This window comes from Megascapheus bottae, chromosome 3, assembly GCF_031878675.1.
Source record: "Megascapheus bottae isolate mThoBot1 chromosome 3, mThoBot2.hap1, whole genome shotgun sequence".
Taxonomy (NCBI): Eukaryota; Metazoa; Chordata; class Mammalia; order Rodentia; family Geomyidae; genus Megascapheus; species Megascapheus bottae.
The window spans coordinates 64,893,365-64,911,985 of NC_143511.1; the positions used below are offsets into that span (position 1 = coordinate 64,893,365).

General features: G+C 40.2%; 1 protein-coding gene across 1 annotated transcript in view; it reads left to right on the forward strand.

The window, feature by feature from the left end:
* Positions 1-18,323, forward strand: part of Plppr1 (phospholipid phosphatase related 1) — a 228,986-nt gene extending 210,663 nt beyond the window's left edge. The window contains exons 5-8 of the mRNA XM_090329153.1: positions 5,827-6,077; positions 9,489-9,665; positions 13,701-13,832; positions 18,021-18,323. Coding sequence (XP_090185279.1) covers positions 5,827-6,077; positions 9,489-9,665; positions 13,701-13,832; positions 18,021-18,053 — 593 coding nt within the window. The 3' untranslated portion in view covers positions 18,054-18,323. The remainder of the gene's footprint in view (positions 1-5,826; positions 6,078-9,488; positions 9,666-13,700; positions 13,833-18,020) is intronic.
* The last annotated feature ends 298 nt before the right edge of the window (positions 18,324-18,621 follow it).

Genomic DNA, 18,621 nt, shown 5'->3' on the forward strand with positions numbered 1-18,621 from the left:
TTCTTCCATTCTATTTTTTTGGCTCCCTTGTCAAAGATTAGGTGGCCATAGGTCTGTGGTTTAATATCTGGGTCCTCAGTTCTATTCCATTGGTCTTCAGGCCTGTTCCTGTGCCAGTACCAAGCTGTTTTGAGAATTATAGCTCTGTAATAGAGTCTAAAGTTTGGAATTGAAATTCCTCCTGCGCTGTTCTTTCTGCTAAGAAGTGTTTTTGCTATACGGGGTCTTTTATTATTCCATATGAAATTTTGGATTGCCTCTTCTATTTCTGTTGAAGTGCTTCTGTGTGGAGAGCATTAGTCCTCTCAGCACCCAGGAGTCTGGTTTTGTGTCTTGCTTGGTTCTGAAGGAGTCTGGGTATAAGCCCTATTCATCAGTTACCAGTGAAACAATATTCAGTGGCTTCCAAGACCCTCAGCATGCACATTTCCAGATTTTTGGCACTTCCACTCTTGGAAGAAAGCACTGGAGCCGTGCGTAAGAACTGGGTCTAAGCATTTCATTTTGTGTCCTAACATACTAGTGATGAAAGATCCTAACTTGCCCAACAGAGTGGTATCTGCAACCAGACAAGGCCAAGGGAAAGCATGGGAATGAAATGGGAGACTTCAACACTTTTATCTGCTCGCTCTTCATGCTTTGGCTTGCCCAGCAAGTGTCAGCTCTTTTCAACCACAAAGGAAGGACATACTACAGTTTCTTCAAATGAACCATGTCACCAGGACAGGAATTATGACCATCACTGGTAGATGCCAATCTCTTTGTCCTAATTTCAGGCTTTGTATTTCCCCATTTGACACCCCTTCCCCATACCCATTGCTCTCACCTTGTTGCTCTGAGGCCAAGTTGAATGTAAGTTATCTAAAAGTTTTGCAGGGCTCTTGAGCTGTGTTCTGAAAGACATATAACACACTTCCTTCTGCATATCTAAAGTGTCATTCTGAAGATTTTGACTAGCCAGCCCCTGAGGCCTGAAGACAGCCCAAGGCAAGAAGCATAGAAAGGCCTTTCTCCTCTCCATCAGCCAGACCTGGCCACGTTGTCCTCCTGTGGCATCCTCACTTACATCCTTCCTGTTCTGTATTAGACCTAAGCACTTTACCTTAGCTAATTAACTGGATAGAAGAGTGTCATGGACTCTCCTGCCTAAGCTGGCTGTGATTCTTGATCCTCAGATCTCAATCTCCTGAGTAGCTGGAGTTACAGGCAGGAGCCATCAGCTGCGTGGCTGATTTTAGAAACTGTTTTCTCATCCTTCATGCCATGAGTCTTGATCCCTCAAATTAAGTCTTTCAGATTTCAGAACAAACAAACAATAGGAACATTGAATGTCTCAAATACACAGCTCTGGTAAAGTGTTTCAATCTAAGCCTCATGTCTGCTGTAAATTCAAAAATCCTTTCTGAAATGTACTGTAATCAGCTCCATTGAAGCAAGGAAGGGCTATTGATGGAACCAGAGCATAATACAAAGAGCACCAGTGGGGCGGGGAACAGAAGAATGATAAATGCGTTAAAATTCCACAACATGGGATCCTCCTCTTACAGAACTTTAGACATGACAGTGAAATACACAGATTTTTTTAATGTCCTTTAAATCATACATTACTACACAATACACCATGAATGGTATGTCATCAAGACTCTAAGGACAGAAGCAGATTTGAAGTTTCTGGGCTTATAGAACTAGACACAAGGTGTTCAGGGTTAGATAGCAGAAGGATGCTTTCACTTCTTTACCAAAGCTCCCTGTGATCTTATGCTACGTATACAGTCACCCTGATCTAATGCCACGTATACAGTCACTACTGCCCTTTAGGATGGCCTGGGTCAGAAAGTTGTGCTCCCCAAATGAAGGTGTCTTTCTCAGACTAGATCAAATGCATCAGAAGAAAATGTTAGGGAAGTAGACATCATTAACCCACAGGGAAACGCTGACTCCATCTAGAGGATGCAGAGAGAAGTAACGCTCAGCCAGGGCACATAGGCCAGGAAGGGAATAGCAATCAGTCAGAATTATTGTGACCACCAAGCTGACATTTCAGGCACTGATCCAACTTGCCTAGAAATCCTTCCTCTGAGAAAAAGCAAATCTGCCTTGATAATGGATGAAATGCTAGAAGAAAATGCTGTCACCTTTCCTTTCATAAATTATCCTCGTTTCCTGGAAAAGTGTGTCTAGACAAACTGGGAGACTTGGTCTTTGAAAATCTTGCCTGAGAATGTAAAAATTTTTCAACCATTCAGACTTCAAGAATCTAGGGGTAAAACCTGCCAGGCATGATCAATGAATGCTTGCGCTCAGGGGTCAGAGCCTGTAAGTAGAAGCCAGCTGAAGTTATTAAAAGAGCTGGTTCTCATTGTGATAAAGCACATTCTGGCAAAGCCACAGAAAGGAAAATTATAGCAATCAATACCAATCAAACTGAAACCGGATAAGATTTCAGCCAAATTTGTCTTCCCTTCTATTACAATAGATTCACTTTGAGGTGCTGAAATCAGCACAATTTTCAGATTCAAGGCATTGAATGGTGGAAACAAAATTGGACAGAAATGTAATTAAAACTCAAGCAGAGCCTAGACACTTACAAAGGGTTAATGCTGGCTCTTGTGCTTGGCAACTTCTCCTGCTGCTGCTTTGAAGTTGTTTTTATCTCCTCATTCCTTGTGGACTTGTGTTCTATTCCACACCTCTTAACAAATTTAACATCATATATTTAATAGATAGAATGAATAAACTTTACAGCAAAGCTTCCTGTAAATAATTCTATTAGACATATTAAATGGCCAGCGAGTACATGAATGGGTACAAGGGAGAATCTGGTTACAACATCTGTCACCCCATTGATCCTAGGGTTCCTGCAGGGAATCCCCAGATGTCACCTCCCCCCTACCCACACACTCCATATAAAACCTTGTCAAAGCCATATACTTGAACTACCATTCTGCAGTCAAGGTAAACAAGTAATGATGGGCCCCTGGAAAAACATCCAAAGAAAGCTCCCAGACACATCTCAAACAAAGTTCTGCCTGTTTCAGTCTACGTTTCTTTAAAAAAAAAAAAAAACAAACAAAAAGCCCAGGAAGCTCAACATGAAGAGTCATCAGGGGAAACAAATCAGAACGACAGCTAAGAATGGCTGTTACCTGAAAGGTAACATGGTCGTGGTGTGAGAAACAGGGAAGCTTTGTGTACTGAGTATAAATTAGCACAGCCATTATGGAAAACAGAAGAGCAGTTTCTCATGGGGAAAAAAATCACAACAGAACTGTTATATGATCCACCAATACCATTTGGGGGGGAACATATCAAAAAGAAATAGGAGTTTGGCCTAGTGGTAGAGTGCTTGCCTAGCATGCACGAACACCTAGGTTTGATTCCTCGGTACCCCACATACATAGCAAAAAGCCAGAAGTGGTGCTGAGGCTCAAGTGGTAGAGTGCTAGCCTTGAGAAAGTCCAAGGACAGTGCTCAGGCCCTGAGCCCAAGCCCAGGACTGGCAAAAAAAAAAAGAAATAGAAATGAGTATGTCAAGGCCACCTCAGCATTCTCACTCTTCACAATAGCAAAGAAATAGAAACAATCTAATTGTCCAGATGAATGGACACACACACAAAAAAAATTAGTACCTGTCTACCATGGGATACTATTTAGCCAGAAAAAAAGGTAATTAAGTTCCTTCATATTTGACAACATGGATGGAACTAGAAATCATGATGCTAAGTGAATCTATGTGGAATCTAAAACAGTTATCTCACTGAAATCTGAGAGTTAACTGAGGGCTACCAGTGTCAGGAAAGAGTGGTAGGAAATAAAGGATGGTGAAATGCTAATTAATATGGACTAAATTTTAGTTCAAAACAAGTGCCATATTCTGTTCATTGCCCAGTACAATAACTTTAGATAACAATCCTGTGCTATATCAAAACAGAAGTTTAAATATACTTACTGTAACAAAATAACCAATATTTGAAGACATTGAGATAGATAGATAGAGAGATAGATAGATAGATAGATAGATAGATAGATAGATAGATAGATAGCTATAGCCTGATTTAAACATAACTCAATATACACACGTTGGAATACCACCTGGAACCCTATAACTAGGCATCATTTTATGCTTTCCTCTGCCTACAAAAAAATAATCCTAAAGGAAAGAATGCTGTTTTTCCATATTCATGCTTTTGTTGATGCTGATCCTGTGAAGTTCACCACAAAGAAGATAAAAATCTAGAGAGAGATGTCCTCCCCACAGCATTCTCAGCCAAATACCATAGTCAGAGAAGTAGTTTGCCCACTCCCCACCAAAAGATTGCCAAGCCCTGCCCTGGAAAGCTGTGGATACCTTACCTTAAGAGACCAAAGGGGACTTGTCAGGTATGATTATGTTAAGACTCTTGATAGGAGCAGATCATCCTGGATTATCCAGGTGGAGGATTTATAACCCCAAAGGTGCTTTTAAGAGATAAGCCAGGAGGTCAGGGCAAAAGGAGGTATGTGAGAATGGTGGCAGATGTTGGAATTGTGGGAAGTTTGGAAAGAGGCCATAACATGAGGAAGGAGGGCCCTTCTAAAAGTTGGAAACAGCCAGGCAGACACTTTCAAAAACTACACAGCCTGCCAACACCTTGAGCAGAACTGAGTAAAATCTTACTTCGGGCTTCTAACTTCCAGAATTCAAGGATGACATATTGAAGCCAGTTGGTGGGTTTTTGCAGCCTCAATATTGTAAATAATATGAATATCACTAGCAAGATGTTCCCTAGATTCTTATTTCTTGGCCCCCTCACCAAATAAAACATTCAAATTTTTGGAACAATCAAATTATGAGAATAATATTTTTCCTTTATAGGCATAATACTCTGAAAAAGCTTATCTGCATGCTCACCTCCCATGTTGTTGCAGATAATTCCTCTTAAGAATATTTATTTTGATTTGAAATTTGATAGGGAAGGGGGGAAAACCAAGACAGGGGGGTGGGGGGGAGTATAATGGGTACCAAGACATGTGAAAGGGTATCAATGTATGTGAATTAATGCACCTCCTATCTGGCAAATAGCATGTAACCCTTTTATTAATTACAATAAAAAATATTTTAAAAAAAGAATATTTATTTTGGGGGCCAGAAGTTTGGCCTAGTGGAAGAGTGCTTGCCTAGCATGCACGAAGACTCCAGTTTGATTCCTCGGTACCACTTACATAGAAAAAAGCCGGAAGTGGTCCTGAGGCTCAAGTGGTATAGCTCTAGCCTTGAGAAAGTCCAAGGACAGTGCTCAGGCCCTGAGCTCAGGCCCAGGACTGGCAAAAAAAAAAACCAAGAATATTTATTTTCTTGTATGAGATCAGGAAAAATAATTTCTACAGAGAGAAACCTGATATCTAGTGATTACCTGAAACAAGATACCATAGTGGGTATTTTGCACATATCTGATTTCATCTTCTGAAACTATCTGACCTCAAGTTTTATACTAAGAGTACCAAGGTTTAAAGAAGCTAAACAGTGTTTATTATAATTAGCTCATCTAAAGGGAGACTGGAGCCCAGGTTTGTGACACTCCATGATTCAAACTCCTCCCATTATTAGAATATACGGCTCAATTACTTACATCACACAATAAAATGGTAACAGTAGATTGCCTCAGCTTAGAGAACTGGTGCTTTGGAAAGCAGGCTCTCCCCCTGGGAAGATAACGGTGAGAGATGATCTTAAAGGTAGGGTGTTCTTAGAGTCTTTGTGATGAATCATCTCGACTACTCTTTCTTCTCTGGTGAGAAACTGGTCAAGAACTGCATGCCACTGAACTCTGTTCAATCTCCTTACAGGGGTATTTGCATTTGGACTGTTTGCTACGGACATTTTTGTCAACGCTGGACAAGTGGTCACTGGGCACCTCACACCATACTTCCTGACAGTGTGCAAGCCAAACTATACCAGCACAGACTGCCGGACACACCACCAGTTTATCAACAATGGGAACATTTGCACTGGGGACCCAGAGGTGATAGAAAAGGCTCGGAGATCTTTTCCCTCCAAGCATGCTGCTCTGAGCATTTACTCGGCCTTGTATGCCACGGTGAGTCTCCTGTGGCCCTGGTGCAGAGGTTTGGCTGGGCTGTGCACGCACACCCCCACCACGATCTTTCTCCTATCACCACCCTGTCACTGGCAAATGAAATTTCAAGTCATGTATGACATGTTCCTCCTGAATCATATTGTTCTGTTGGTATAACATCTCAACCCCACCTCTATCATTCCAGCATAATATCCTGATCTCATGCCTCAAAGATATTAATTCTCCAATTTTTTTGTTTTTTATTTGAAGATTTTATTAACATTGATTTTTACATCATATTTCAAATGTCATGTTTAACAAACAAGTATTCAAGAAAGGAATTGCAGAGAAGTTTTGATAATTCCCTTGTTAGAATCAGAAATCATGGCTCAGCAATGACTTAATTGCTCACAGTAAAGCTGAAATGGAGACTCCTGGTACCAGGATGGAGATTCTCTTATCCATTAGAACAAGGTTGCAGGACAGCTTGCCCTTCCCATATCATCTTGCAAGTGTGGCCTTAGGTATATGGCTGTACTTTCCCTATGCAAACTGACTAGAAGAGTTACACAGCTTTCCTTTGCCTCTTCTGACACTTTGTCAATTTACTGGAAGATACAGTGATCTTAAAACCTCAATGATCCAGAATTCATATCTCACTGCTCCCATAGATCCTACCACCTTCACTGCCCCATTAGGGTGTAAGGTTTTCTTGAACATCTTGGCTCTTGGTGGAGGAGAAACAGTGGTATCTTCTTTGTTTCCCTACCTTTTAACTGTATCCATATTGGAAAGGACCATGTTTCACAATTCTCTCGTCTGTGCTTCCCTTCAACCCAGAACACAGAAACAGCAAGATCAGTTTAAAGGCACACATACTAATACGATAAGCTTCCTGGTAAGAGTCACCTACATTTGCCAGTGGAAGTATCTATTGGCCAGAAACATCCCTTTGGCAAAGAAAGCCCCCCCACACTTTTGAACAACTCATTCTTCCCAAACACTTTGGGGTACTCTCACCCCACCACCTTCTCTCCATTGGGGAGCTGCAGAAGGCACATTCCATCTCTGAGGGAACTGGCTTCCACCCATGGTGCCAAAGCTAGAACAAAGATGCTAATGACAGACCCAATCTAGGCAGCAACATTTAAAGCAAGGCGTGAGCCTCACACACCCAGCGACTCACACTTGTAATCCTAGCTACTCACGAGGCTGAGATCTAGAGGATCACAGTTTGAAGCCAAGCCTCACAGAAAAGTCTGTGAAACATTTATCTCAAATTAACCAGTATAAAGCTGGACTGGAAGCATGATCGAAGTGATATTGCACCAACCATGAGCAAGAAAGCTAAGCATGAAACCTGAGTTCAATCTCCAGTGCCAGCTAAAAAATATGTAAAAATAAAATAACAATGAATCTCCTCTTTCACACTACCTGGGGCAGGGAGTGCCTTTGTGTTCCATTTATACCATCTCATCTCCAGGGTGCCCGCTCCTTATGGTCTACATAATTTTTTAAAAATGATTTCAGCTGCCCCCACAGTAAGGAAATGTGAATGCAAGTGACACAGAAGCCTTGGTTTACAAACAGATTGCCACTTGTTTTGAGTTCTTTACAAAGGAAGAAAAAAAATGTATGCAGGTATTATTCTTCTGAGACATTCATTATATTTTCAAGTTTTTAAGATATTGCTTTGTTCTAAATTCTAAGTTGCATACAGTAGTGTACTCTCAAACCTTTTCTTGCACTTTTATCAGATTCAAATCGCTGCTGTAGGAAATTAATTGTGCTGATTTCAGTAAAAAATAAATAAATAAATAAATCTGTTCCCTAAACAAACCAGTCTTATCAACAAATGAGACTTCTTCCTCATTGGGGAAGAAGAAAGTGGAGAGACTGTGTGCACAGGACAGGAGCTGCAAAAGCACCCAAGTTCAGAATTCAGATACAACCTGATGACAATGCCTCCCCCTAGGACCAATGAGCCTGAACGCACAGACATCCTCAGAGCCTCTGTATGTGTTAAGTGCTTATTACTTCAGAGTGATGAATATGCTAATTACTGGTTGCTGATCATCACATAGAAATGTATTGAAACATCGTAAATCTTTACAATTAGGGTATGACAAGCACAAAACAATGTCCGAGCTCCCAGCTAAGACTGTGAAAGTTCTAGTTTATACTCTTGCAGGAAAGACTTTTTAAGGGATGTAATTACAAGACAATGTTGGAGCATTCAAAAAATAAATAAACCAACATTGTAAGCATCTTAATCAGTATTTCCCACATGGTGTCAGAATACTGTAATAACAGGATGCGATGTATGTAACTTTGATCTAACCATGTGTTTGTAGGCAATGAAGAGGTCTATTTCTTGGTTTTCGTGTTAGCGTTAAAACCCTTTTCTAGGAAATTTAGGTATCCACTGTAATATTGTAAGGAGAATCCATTTCAACACATGTGTGCTTGGATCATGTGAACATACTAGATGCTATATGACCTAAATATCTGTGTCTGACTTTTAAGGGTTACTAAACCAAGTGCAGTTGTTTAGAAATGATGGACCCATGATGCCCTCTAGTGGTGGTTTGCCCATCTTCTTAATTCTGTCATCAACAATACCTGAGTTGTTGGTTTCTCTGATTCTACCATAAGGGATACATTCACATACTTAAGCTATGAACTCAAGTCTCACAATGAAGTAGTAATAACAACCCACATCTTATGTGTTATAATTACATACTATCCTTTACTTAATTCAAATCTTCCAACCCTTTTGTATGTTGTGGTACACAGAGGAAAGTTGTTTAATGTTTTCAAACACCTTGGAATAAATGAATGTAGGGACCCCAGATGTCCCAGGAAATGAGGAAAAAACATCAGCACACCTATCATCTGTGTCTGATATCAGCAATTGGATAGTTCTATTTCAGTCCATCAAATAGTCAGTGAACACTTGGTATTATTGCCTGAAAGTGTGTGAAAACAGGCAGAATTATGGGGACCAAAAGTCAAATTATTGTTGCTCACCTTACTGGCCTTCTTTACCCTAAAATTAATTCTCACAGCAGGATTTTTTTTTAAATTTAAGCCTCTTTCATGGGTTTCCAGGAAACCCCACATGATCTTCTAAGTTTTGCATGTTCTAAATCTGAGCATTCTTCTCCTGTCATTTCTTACATCAACATAACTTCCCCTCCCATGTCCTCCAGAATAGAGAGGACTTACTAAGGTATATCTGTTTAATGTCATTGCTGCACTCCTTTTCCTACCTAAACGTGTTACTCAGGAGCTCAGTGGAGTCTTTCATGGGCAAGTGGTTGCTTTGGGCTGGACCTCTGTTCAAGAATCCGGTGTTGTGCATACATGGACGGGTCCATGCCAGCAGGAAGAAGCCGTCTGGTCACTCCCTGGTTTCTTCTCCCATTCCAGATGTATATCACAAGCACAATCAAGACAAAGAGTAGTCGACTGGCGAAGCCAGTGCTATGCCTGGGGACCCTCTGTACAGCTTTCCTGACTGGCCTGAACCGGGTCTCGGAATACCGGAACCACTGCTCGGATGTGATCGCGGGCTTTATCCTGGGCACAGCAGTCGCTCTGTTCCTGGTAGGCTAATATCCTGTACTCCCTTTCTCCCTTCTTATGGTGAGCTATGGAGGGCCATGGTGAGAGGGAACGCGCACACTTCGCTCTGTCTCCCTCTTGTCCCAACCTAAAACGAATTCTCTACATGCTGTGCAACTCTTTCTGAAAGGGTAGATCTAAAACACCTTTTCTTTCTGAAATATGACTGGCCCACATGGGAAGCACATGTCACACCTTTTTTTTAACCTTTTTTTCTTTTTACACATTGCCATTGAAATATGATTGGTATATAATGATCACTGACATGGAACGTGTCCCATTTGGTAAATATTTGTCAAAGAGATATACCATGTGTCTCACTTTCTCTTGTCCCTCATTGCCAGAAAACCACATCTATTTGAGTTTCACATAAATGGAATCATATCATACATGTCATTGTTCTGGTATATTTTATCTAGCACAATTCTTTTAAAGATCCATTCATGTTGTAGAATGTATCAATAACCCATTTGTGGTTCCCAGAGTATCGTCTTCCATTCCATGGGTATACTATGGTGGTACAGCGATTTTATTTTAATCCTCAAAGACTTTATTTCTTAAGAAGGCCCAAAGGACTTACTGTAAGTCATTAGGCCTGGAAGAAACCCCCTGTCAACAATCAGGCCTACCTAAGGAGAAGAAGAGCCATCATAGTCTCAAAAGAACCTCTCCCCTATTATATCCTACGATCCAAGTACCCTTAAGAACGCAATTACACCCTGACTGATTGTACAGTCATATGACTTAGCTACTTTTCTTTCTTTCCCTCCTCCCTGTCCTCCCTAACATACAAAACACACACATGCCTATCCTATCCTCTCAGTTTCCCAACTTTCTTCCACACTGCATACATGCAGAAAACACTTGTACATTTCTCCTACCATTGATTGTGAAGCTTTGTTATGATTCCTGTCTTTGAAGATACCTAGCCTGTCTCTTTATATGAAATGTGACAAGGCCCTGAAATTCCCTGCAAATTCCCAGGGTAACCTTATAAAAAAAAGTATGCTTAAATGATTCTCAGATATTGATGTCTCGTATTAACTGCTTTTTTTTTTGCCAGTCCTGGCCTGGAGTCAGGGCCTGAGCACTGTCCTTGGGTTCTTTTTCTCAAGACTAGAACTCTACCACTTGAGCCTCAGCACCATTTCTGGCTTTTTCCTATGTATGTAGTACCAAGGAATAGAACGTGGGTCTTCATGAATGCTAGGCAAGCACTCTACCACTAGGCCAAACTCCCGGCCCATTAACATTCTTTTTAAAGTGTATTTTATTGTTGAGATAATGTATAGAGGGGTTATAGTTACATTCATCAGGTAGTAGGTACATTACTTCTCAAACACTGATACCCCTTCTCATGTTTTTGTCCCCCTTTCACTCTCCCTATCTCTCCCAATCATTTTTCCCCTTCCCTTTGTCCCCCTTTCACTCTCCCTATCTCTCAATCATTTTTCCCCTTCCCTTTCCCATTTCAAATAAACAAATAAACGTATATACAATATATCAAGTAACAGTCAAGTACAGTAACAACATGAGATAAATCATCAGGGGAAAATAAGAGAAAAATAACTTTACATTGTACATTAAGAACAACAATCACAAAGATAAACCTCTTGTTTCCATATCCTAGAGTTCATTTCATTTAATTTCATTCTATATGGCCATATTACATAGCTTTTGAGCTATTGTGATACTCTGCTAGGAGAATCCTAGATGTGTTTATATTAACATTCTTGTAGAATGTTTTTTAAAGAGAGGGAAAAGAATACATGGGAATTCAAGAGAAAAGACCATCTGCAAAGAGAGATTACTGGAACATAAAGGAAATTGGGCTCAAAAGGAAAATCGAACAATTTTGTCATCCATCAATCAGTTCTAGAGCCAGCCACCTGTGACTAAAGAGAAAGCACAGTTTGGACTGGCTCCAGCCATTTCATGGGGTCTTTGTTAGATGATGTCTGACAAAGCTTATATATTTCCTTTTTATCTTTCACATTTATCTTTTATAAACTATTTTAGGTGGTCATATGAAGAGGTTTCAAGTCAATATGTCAGTTTATGAGAACAATGCATCTTGATCAATGGTGCTCCTTTCATTTTCTCCCAGTCTTACCCATCCCCTCAAGTTTCCTAGCTCCATTTTCACATATATATTGCAATATTATGGCTGCATTCTTTTGCCCTTCTTTTCTCCTCAGCCCTTGATCTTGCAAACCTCGCCCCCAGACAACTCAAGGATCAACTTCCTGATATCCATTTTTGCTAGACTGCAAATTTAGTAGTTCTAAGGAATTATGCCATTGGCATTCTTCCTCGTATATGCCACACTTTAGTTAATATATTTGTGATTTGTGTATATACATATGACCTTAAATATGTTTACATGTACGGTCATCAATTAGATCTAGCTTCCTCATATGGGAGAAAACTCATGTCCTTTGTTTCTCTGAGCCTGACTTAATTCACTTAACACCATCTTTTCCAAGTTCATCCATTTCTCTGCAAATGACATATCAAAGCTTCAAATACAAATCATGTTTAACAATGGGCTTGTTTTCCCTCTGTAACTTGTGGTCTTCTTTTCCACCACTTGCTTACTATTGTTGTTACTTTTAAGTGATTTCCTAATCACTGTCAAAATTTTCTCTCCCTAAATGACCATGACCTAAGAGTCAGGGCTGCTGTTGAATATCTGTCTTGGGAAAGAGCATCCTTTCTGCTCGCATGCCCACCACACTGATCTGGGGAAAGGAAGTAGTAGGCAATCATGGAAGCATTCCAGAGCAGAGGTCTGGAGAGGAAACAGGGACAAAGGCACAAACAAACATACCAAATCAACCATGGCAATATACTGGCTCCCTATAGGCAATATTGTTTTACATGTTTATATTTTGTATGATGAATTAATAGTGGTAAAAAGACAAAAACAATTAGTTGATAAAGTACTATGTGGCCTTTACCTGATGTGCATAATGACCAAGAGTCACCCACCAAGAAGAATGAATTTATGCCTGGGACCCTTACGGGCCTCCGTGTATGCCCTCCTTGCATTCCCTAAGTGCAAGAAGTTTTAGCAGAGTTGTGAAGCAAGACAAAAAGTATTTATGTAAATGCTCTGTATAGATTGAAGACAAGCAGGAAACAGTGAGAAACGCTGCATGCAAAAATCACGAAGAAATGCAAAAATCATGGAAGAAACTGTAGAAAGCATTTAAACTCTCCTTAAGCTAAAGGAGCAAAGAAAATGGGGGGGGGGGAGATAAAGAGATTAAAAAAATAAAACAAGTGGCTATCACTCTGGTATAAAATACAAAAAGTTGAGTTCTAATTTATAGATGAAGTTTGTAATGACAGCAATTTCAAAGACTATTACTGGTGCATTATTTAACTCCAAGTAACAGTAGCCCACCATTTGAAGGTGGCCCTGTTAGGGAGTAAACATTGGAGAGCCGCCAACAGATGGTCCTCAGACTGAACTCCTGTTTGGATACACGTTTGGCACTTCTGGAGAAACAAAAGGATGTGGTAGGATGATGTAGGGACTTGGGAGTTTAAACCTCTGTGTGACTTTGGGAAAGTTACCTAACCTCCCTTATCATGCTACAGGGGACAAGTTATTATGTGTCTTGGCACTACTAGAAGCTACTGGATGAGTTAGGCAAGATGAGGCAATACTCTGAGGAGAGTGCCAAGTATATAATGATCCTCAGTAAATATTCTATTATTAGGAAATTATTTATACTTATCATCTTTAATCGTGGCAAATTGATGAGGTTTGGTATTCGGATTCCATGGTGTGGATAGATTTTCCTGGCCATCTGGTAAATACATAAGTAGATGCTTCTGTAGCTCGTCAGATGTGCTCAGCAGATAGATTCCTCAAGTTTTTGCTCATCCTTACCTTCTCAAAGAAAAGACATTACTGTGGCCCTGCTATGCAGAGAGAAAGACCTGCTGTTCTCAATGATGGCCAGATGGTGGTGGCTGTGGTCTGAGTGTGGTGTTTTCTTCCTACAGGGAATGTGTGTCGTTCATAACTTTAAAGGAACACAAGGATCTCCCTCCAAACCCAAGCCTGAGGATCCCCGTGGAGTCCCCCTAATGGCTTTCCCCAGGATAGAGAGCCCGCTGGAAACCCTAAGTGCACAGGTATAGTAACATGGTTTTCGTGACCCAAACCCACAGGCTCAAATCTTGTCATCCATTCTCCAGAGGACACCACTGAATCCAACCATCATCAGTAAGACTCTGGTTCATTGTAAAGACCCTTGAGACAGAAGTCCTCATCGCCTCCCTCAATTAGCTCTGAATTTGTTCAGGTGCTTTGCAATCCTGAAGTCTCAAGAAGTTCTCTATGCTATGGAACTTAAAGCTAAACTTCTTTACAATACTTTTGCCTCTAACAGAGGATCACAAATTCTTGACATTGGAATTAACCATGTGGGAGGCCAAATTTGATTTAAATTGAGTTGTCCCCTGCAAGGTACAAGTGTCCCTTGGTATTCACAAAGGATTAGTCCAGGAATTTCCAGATTAAACTGAAATCTGAAGTTGCTCAAGGCTCTTCTAGAAGATGGTATTTGCATATTACATGTGCAGAAATTCCCATATGCTTTAAATTATCTCTATGTTACTTGTACTTGATAAAATGTAAGTGCAAGTCAGGTACTGGTGCCTCGTGCCTATAATCCTAGCTCTTCAGGAGGAGGAGATGCAAGGATTACAGTTTGAGGCTAGGCAGGGCCCACAGTTCTTACCATCTGAGAATTTTTTTTGCCAGTCTTGGAGCTTGAACTCAGGGCCTGAGCACTCTCCTTGGGCTTTCTCAAGGCTAGAGCTCTACCACTTGATGATCAAAACCATCTCTGATGTATTTGTTTATTTTAAATATATATATGATTTTTAAAAATATCTTTAAGAAGTTGTACAAAGGGGCTGTTTTAATTCAACATGTGAGTTTAAGAGTACTATGTCATCCCTTCCATCTCCCTTATGTGACTAATTTATATATAGCCTCTTGGTAAATAACACTTTACAATGTATAATAGTAAATAACAACACCTTATAATGAATAATAGTAAATAGCAATATCTTACAACAAAATGGGAAAAGTGAATCTCTCACCAGCTTTTCTTCGCTCTCTAATTTGCTTTCAATGCCCAATCAGTTCAGAGAAATGACTGCTTTTTAAATTTTTGCCAGTTCTGGGGCTTGAACTCAGGGCCTAGGCACTGTCCTTAAGCTTTCTGAAGGCTAGTGCTCTACCACTGGTGCCACAGCCAGCTTTTTCTGTGCATGTGGTACTGAGGAATCGAACCCAGGGTTTCATGCATGCTAGGCAAGCACTCTACCACTAGGCCACACTCCAGGTCCCAAGCAGCCACTATTTTTGAAGTGAGATTACTGAAGACCAAAATGAATTTTGAAAAGGAATGAGAAACATTTGCAGGTTCCCACCAAAACATCAATCCACATTATCTGATACATTCTTTCCCCTGGGTATCTTAGTCTAAGAATGTCTTTGTCCACTGTCATTCTGTCCTGTGCTGTCCAGGCATCATCCTTTATATGAACTCTTCCCCAGATTTCTTTCTCCCTTTCCTTCATGGTGGTTCATAGTTGGCCAAGCTAAGGGAGGTTTTACTTATCCTAGAAAATGAAGTACTGAAAGTTTCAAAACAATACTTCTCAAAAACAACAGAATTCTATATAACTGTATCATACACTACAGGTTATAGCTGAGCCTCTTTCAAACTTTTCAGTGTGTCCTTTCAGCTATGCATGTCATATAATTGAAAAATAATACGAGGACTTTCTGAACACTAAGCTTGAGTCAAAGGATTTTCAGGGTCTCTCATATCACTGCCCCTCACAAATAAAAGTCAATAATTTTCCCTCATATTATCTAAAGACTTGAAAACTTTTGATCTTTGAGAAACCAGGCTCTGTGAACCTTGTCTTACTTTGTCTATATCCTGCCACGCAATAGGTATGAATGGATGAACAAAAGCCAGAGCTAGATACTTTATTCAAAACCAGGAACCTCAAATCATACACCTGTCAAACTTCCATGGCAAGTAGAGGCTTGGAAGAAGTGGTGAGCAGAACTTGTGCAAGTAACCCTAAATGAAAGCCACAGAAATCTAGGACTTCTCACATGATGCAAGGCCATACCAGTGGTGGAAATTCAAGATACAAAGTATCTGCTTTTATATCGAATGGGGTTTTTTTGTTTTTGTTTTTTGTTTGTTTTTCTTTTGCCAGTCCTGGGCTTGAGCTCAGGGCCTGGGCATTGTTCTTGGGTTTTCTCAAGGCTAGAACATTACCACTTGAGCCACAGCACCACTTCCATCTTTTTCTGTATATATGATACCAAGGAATCGATCCTGGGTCTTCGTGCATGCTAGGCCAGCACTCTATAACTGGGCCAAAGTCCCAGACCCTGTTTTATTTTTTTAAGTATTTTGAGTCAGATCTTCCTATGTAACCATACACCTGCCTCAAACATCCAATCTTTCTGCCTGTGTCTCCTGAGTGTTGGGATTGTCCTGTGAACTGCCAGGCTCAGGAAGATATCTTTTTTTAACATTAAAAGAAAAATCCAGTTGTCACCAAGCCCACAGATGCTTAGACCTGGGCCACAAATGATTATTTTTCAGGAGGTGAAGATTGAGAAAGAAGATATTCCCAGAGCATTCTTCTGAGAGACCCTGCTTCAGGCTAAGTGATATTGTAGATGTTGTGTTATTTACTAGTAGCATACCTTAGCTACACAGGGTGATGTTTCACAGTGATAGTTCCACTTATGCATATAATATACTCTAGTCCGTCTCACATGTTCCATCACTCTTCTTTCTTCCCCTCCTAAAATCATCTCAACAGGTTTTGTTATTCTACTTTCATGCATGCAAAACTATCTTTCTCCATCCATATTCATCTTCATTCACTCTCCTCCCACTAGTACCTACTGTCTTTTATATTCTTTTTAGATAAATAAATAGACAAATAAGACTAGAAATTTAAAGAAATCTGCCCAAAGTCACTCTGGTTATCTTAGGATATTGAATGTTTTTATCTTTACTATCTACTATTAGATTAAATCATATAAACCTATAAATGGCATAAGTATTAACCCCTCTCAAAGTGACTACAAAAAGAAAGCACGTTTTAGTAAGTCAGCAGTCACAAAGTTTTCATTCTTCTCAGTGACTATTAGGCAATAAATTTAGCGTAAGTATATAGATTAATTAATCCTCCTTAAACCATATGAAATGAAACAAAAACTCTAGTGCAAGACCATGATGCAAGTCATGGTCAGTCCTGGGGCTTGAACTCAGAGCCTGGGCACTGTCCTTGAGCTTTTCTTGCACAAGGCAAGTCCTCTACAACATAAGCCACAACACCACTTCCAGCTTTTTCTATGTATGTGGAATCAAGGAGTCAAACCTGGAGCTTCATGGATGCTAGGCAAGCACTCTACTACAAAGCTCTGCATCACGCAGACCACATGATAGGGGAAAAAAATGAACTAACTAAATGCAACCTCAAACCACTGGGACATACTGAACTCAATTCTATAGAATTTATAACTAAGAAAAGGTAATATAGACTGGTAGCTTATGCCTATAAACCTAGCTACTTAAGAGGCTGAGATCTGAGGATCCAAATTCAAAACTAGCCCCTACATGAGACTCTTATCTCTAATTAACCACCAGAAAATCAGAAGTGGCCCTATAGCTCACAGTGGTAGAGCCTTGAGCGAAAGAGCTCAGGCACAGTGACCAGGACTGAGTTCAAGCCCCATGACCAATGACAACAGCAACAAAAAATCATATAGACTACTTTTTTAAAAAAAACATGGTATTGAGCGTGGCCTAGTGGTAGAGTGCCTGCCAAGCATGCATGAAGCCTTAGGTTCAATTCCTGGGTACCACATACACGGAAAAAGACAGAACTGGTTCTGTATCTCAAGTGGTAGAGCGCTAGCTTTGAGAAAGCTCAGGCCCTGAGTTAAAGCCTCGGGACTGGTAAAAAAATGACATCAATCAATATGAAAACATTTTAAAAATATGGGATGCAATTGAAACCACTTTGAGATACCTACATGCTAATATTACAAAAATATCATTCGAATTATTAAAATGACATAGAAAGACGTTTCAGTGGAGCAATTATCTGATCCTGCTTTAGTTGAACACTCGAGGAAATGTTTTATAGGAAAAGCCCTTTAGGAGACCACATGGAAGAGAAGCAAGAAAACCCAAGCAGGTGAGTGAATGTATGTAAAAGGTAGGCAGCACAGTTCTGAGGTCCTTTCTGCTTGTGTTTTCTCCACAGAACCACTCAGCCTCCATGACAGAAGTCACCTGAGAGGAGTAAGGTTCACTGCTGTGCTTTTTTTCCCCAATCTCCAGTTCAATATTTCAAAATACACAGTTACCCAATGTCCAACTGTGAAGACAAGTATTATGTTTATCTAGTTAGAAACAAATGTTTTGTACATTTTTTGTATGAAGAAGTGATGTAGCTTGCCCTGATCTCTCTCTCTCTCTTTCTCTCTCTCTCTCTCTCTCTCTCTCTCTCTCTCTCTCTCTCTCTCTCTCTCTCTCTCTCTCTCTCTCCCTCCCTCCCTCCCTCCCTCCCTCCCTCCCTCCCTCCCTCCCTCCCTCCCTCTCTCTCTCTCTCTCTCTCTCTCTCTCTCTCTCTCTCTCTCTCTCTCTCTCTCTCTCTCTCGCTCTCTCTTTTATTTTTTTTAAATTTGGTCATCTTTAATATATTTATGCCAGAATTTTAAAAACCAACAAAATTTTCTTGTTCAAGTGTGCATTGCAGAATCACATTTATTCAGTGGTGGATATTGTTTTGTGAGATTTGTACACAAACTTTCATTTCTCAGTTTTATAGACACAAGGACAGTGAATATGACTTCAGACTTTTC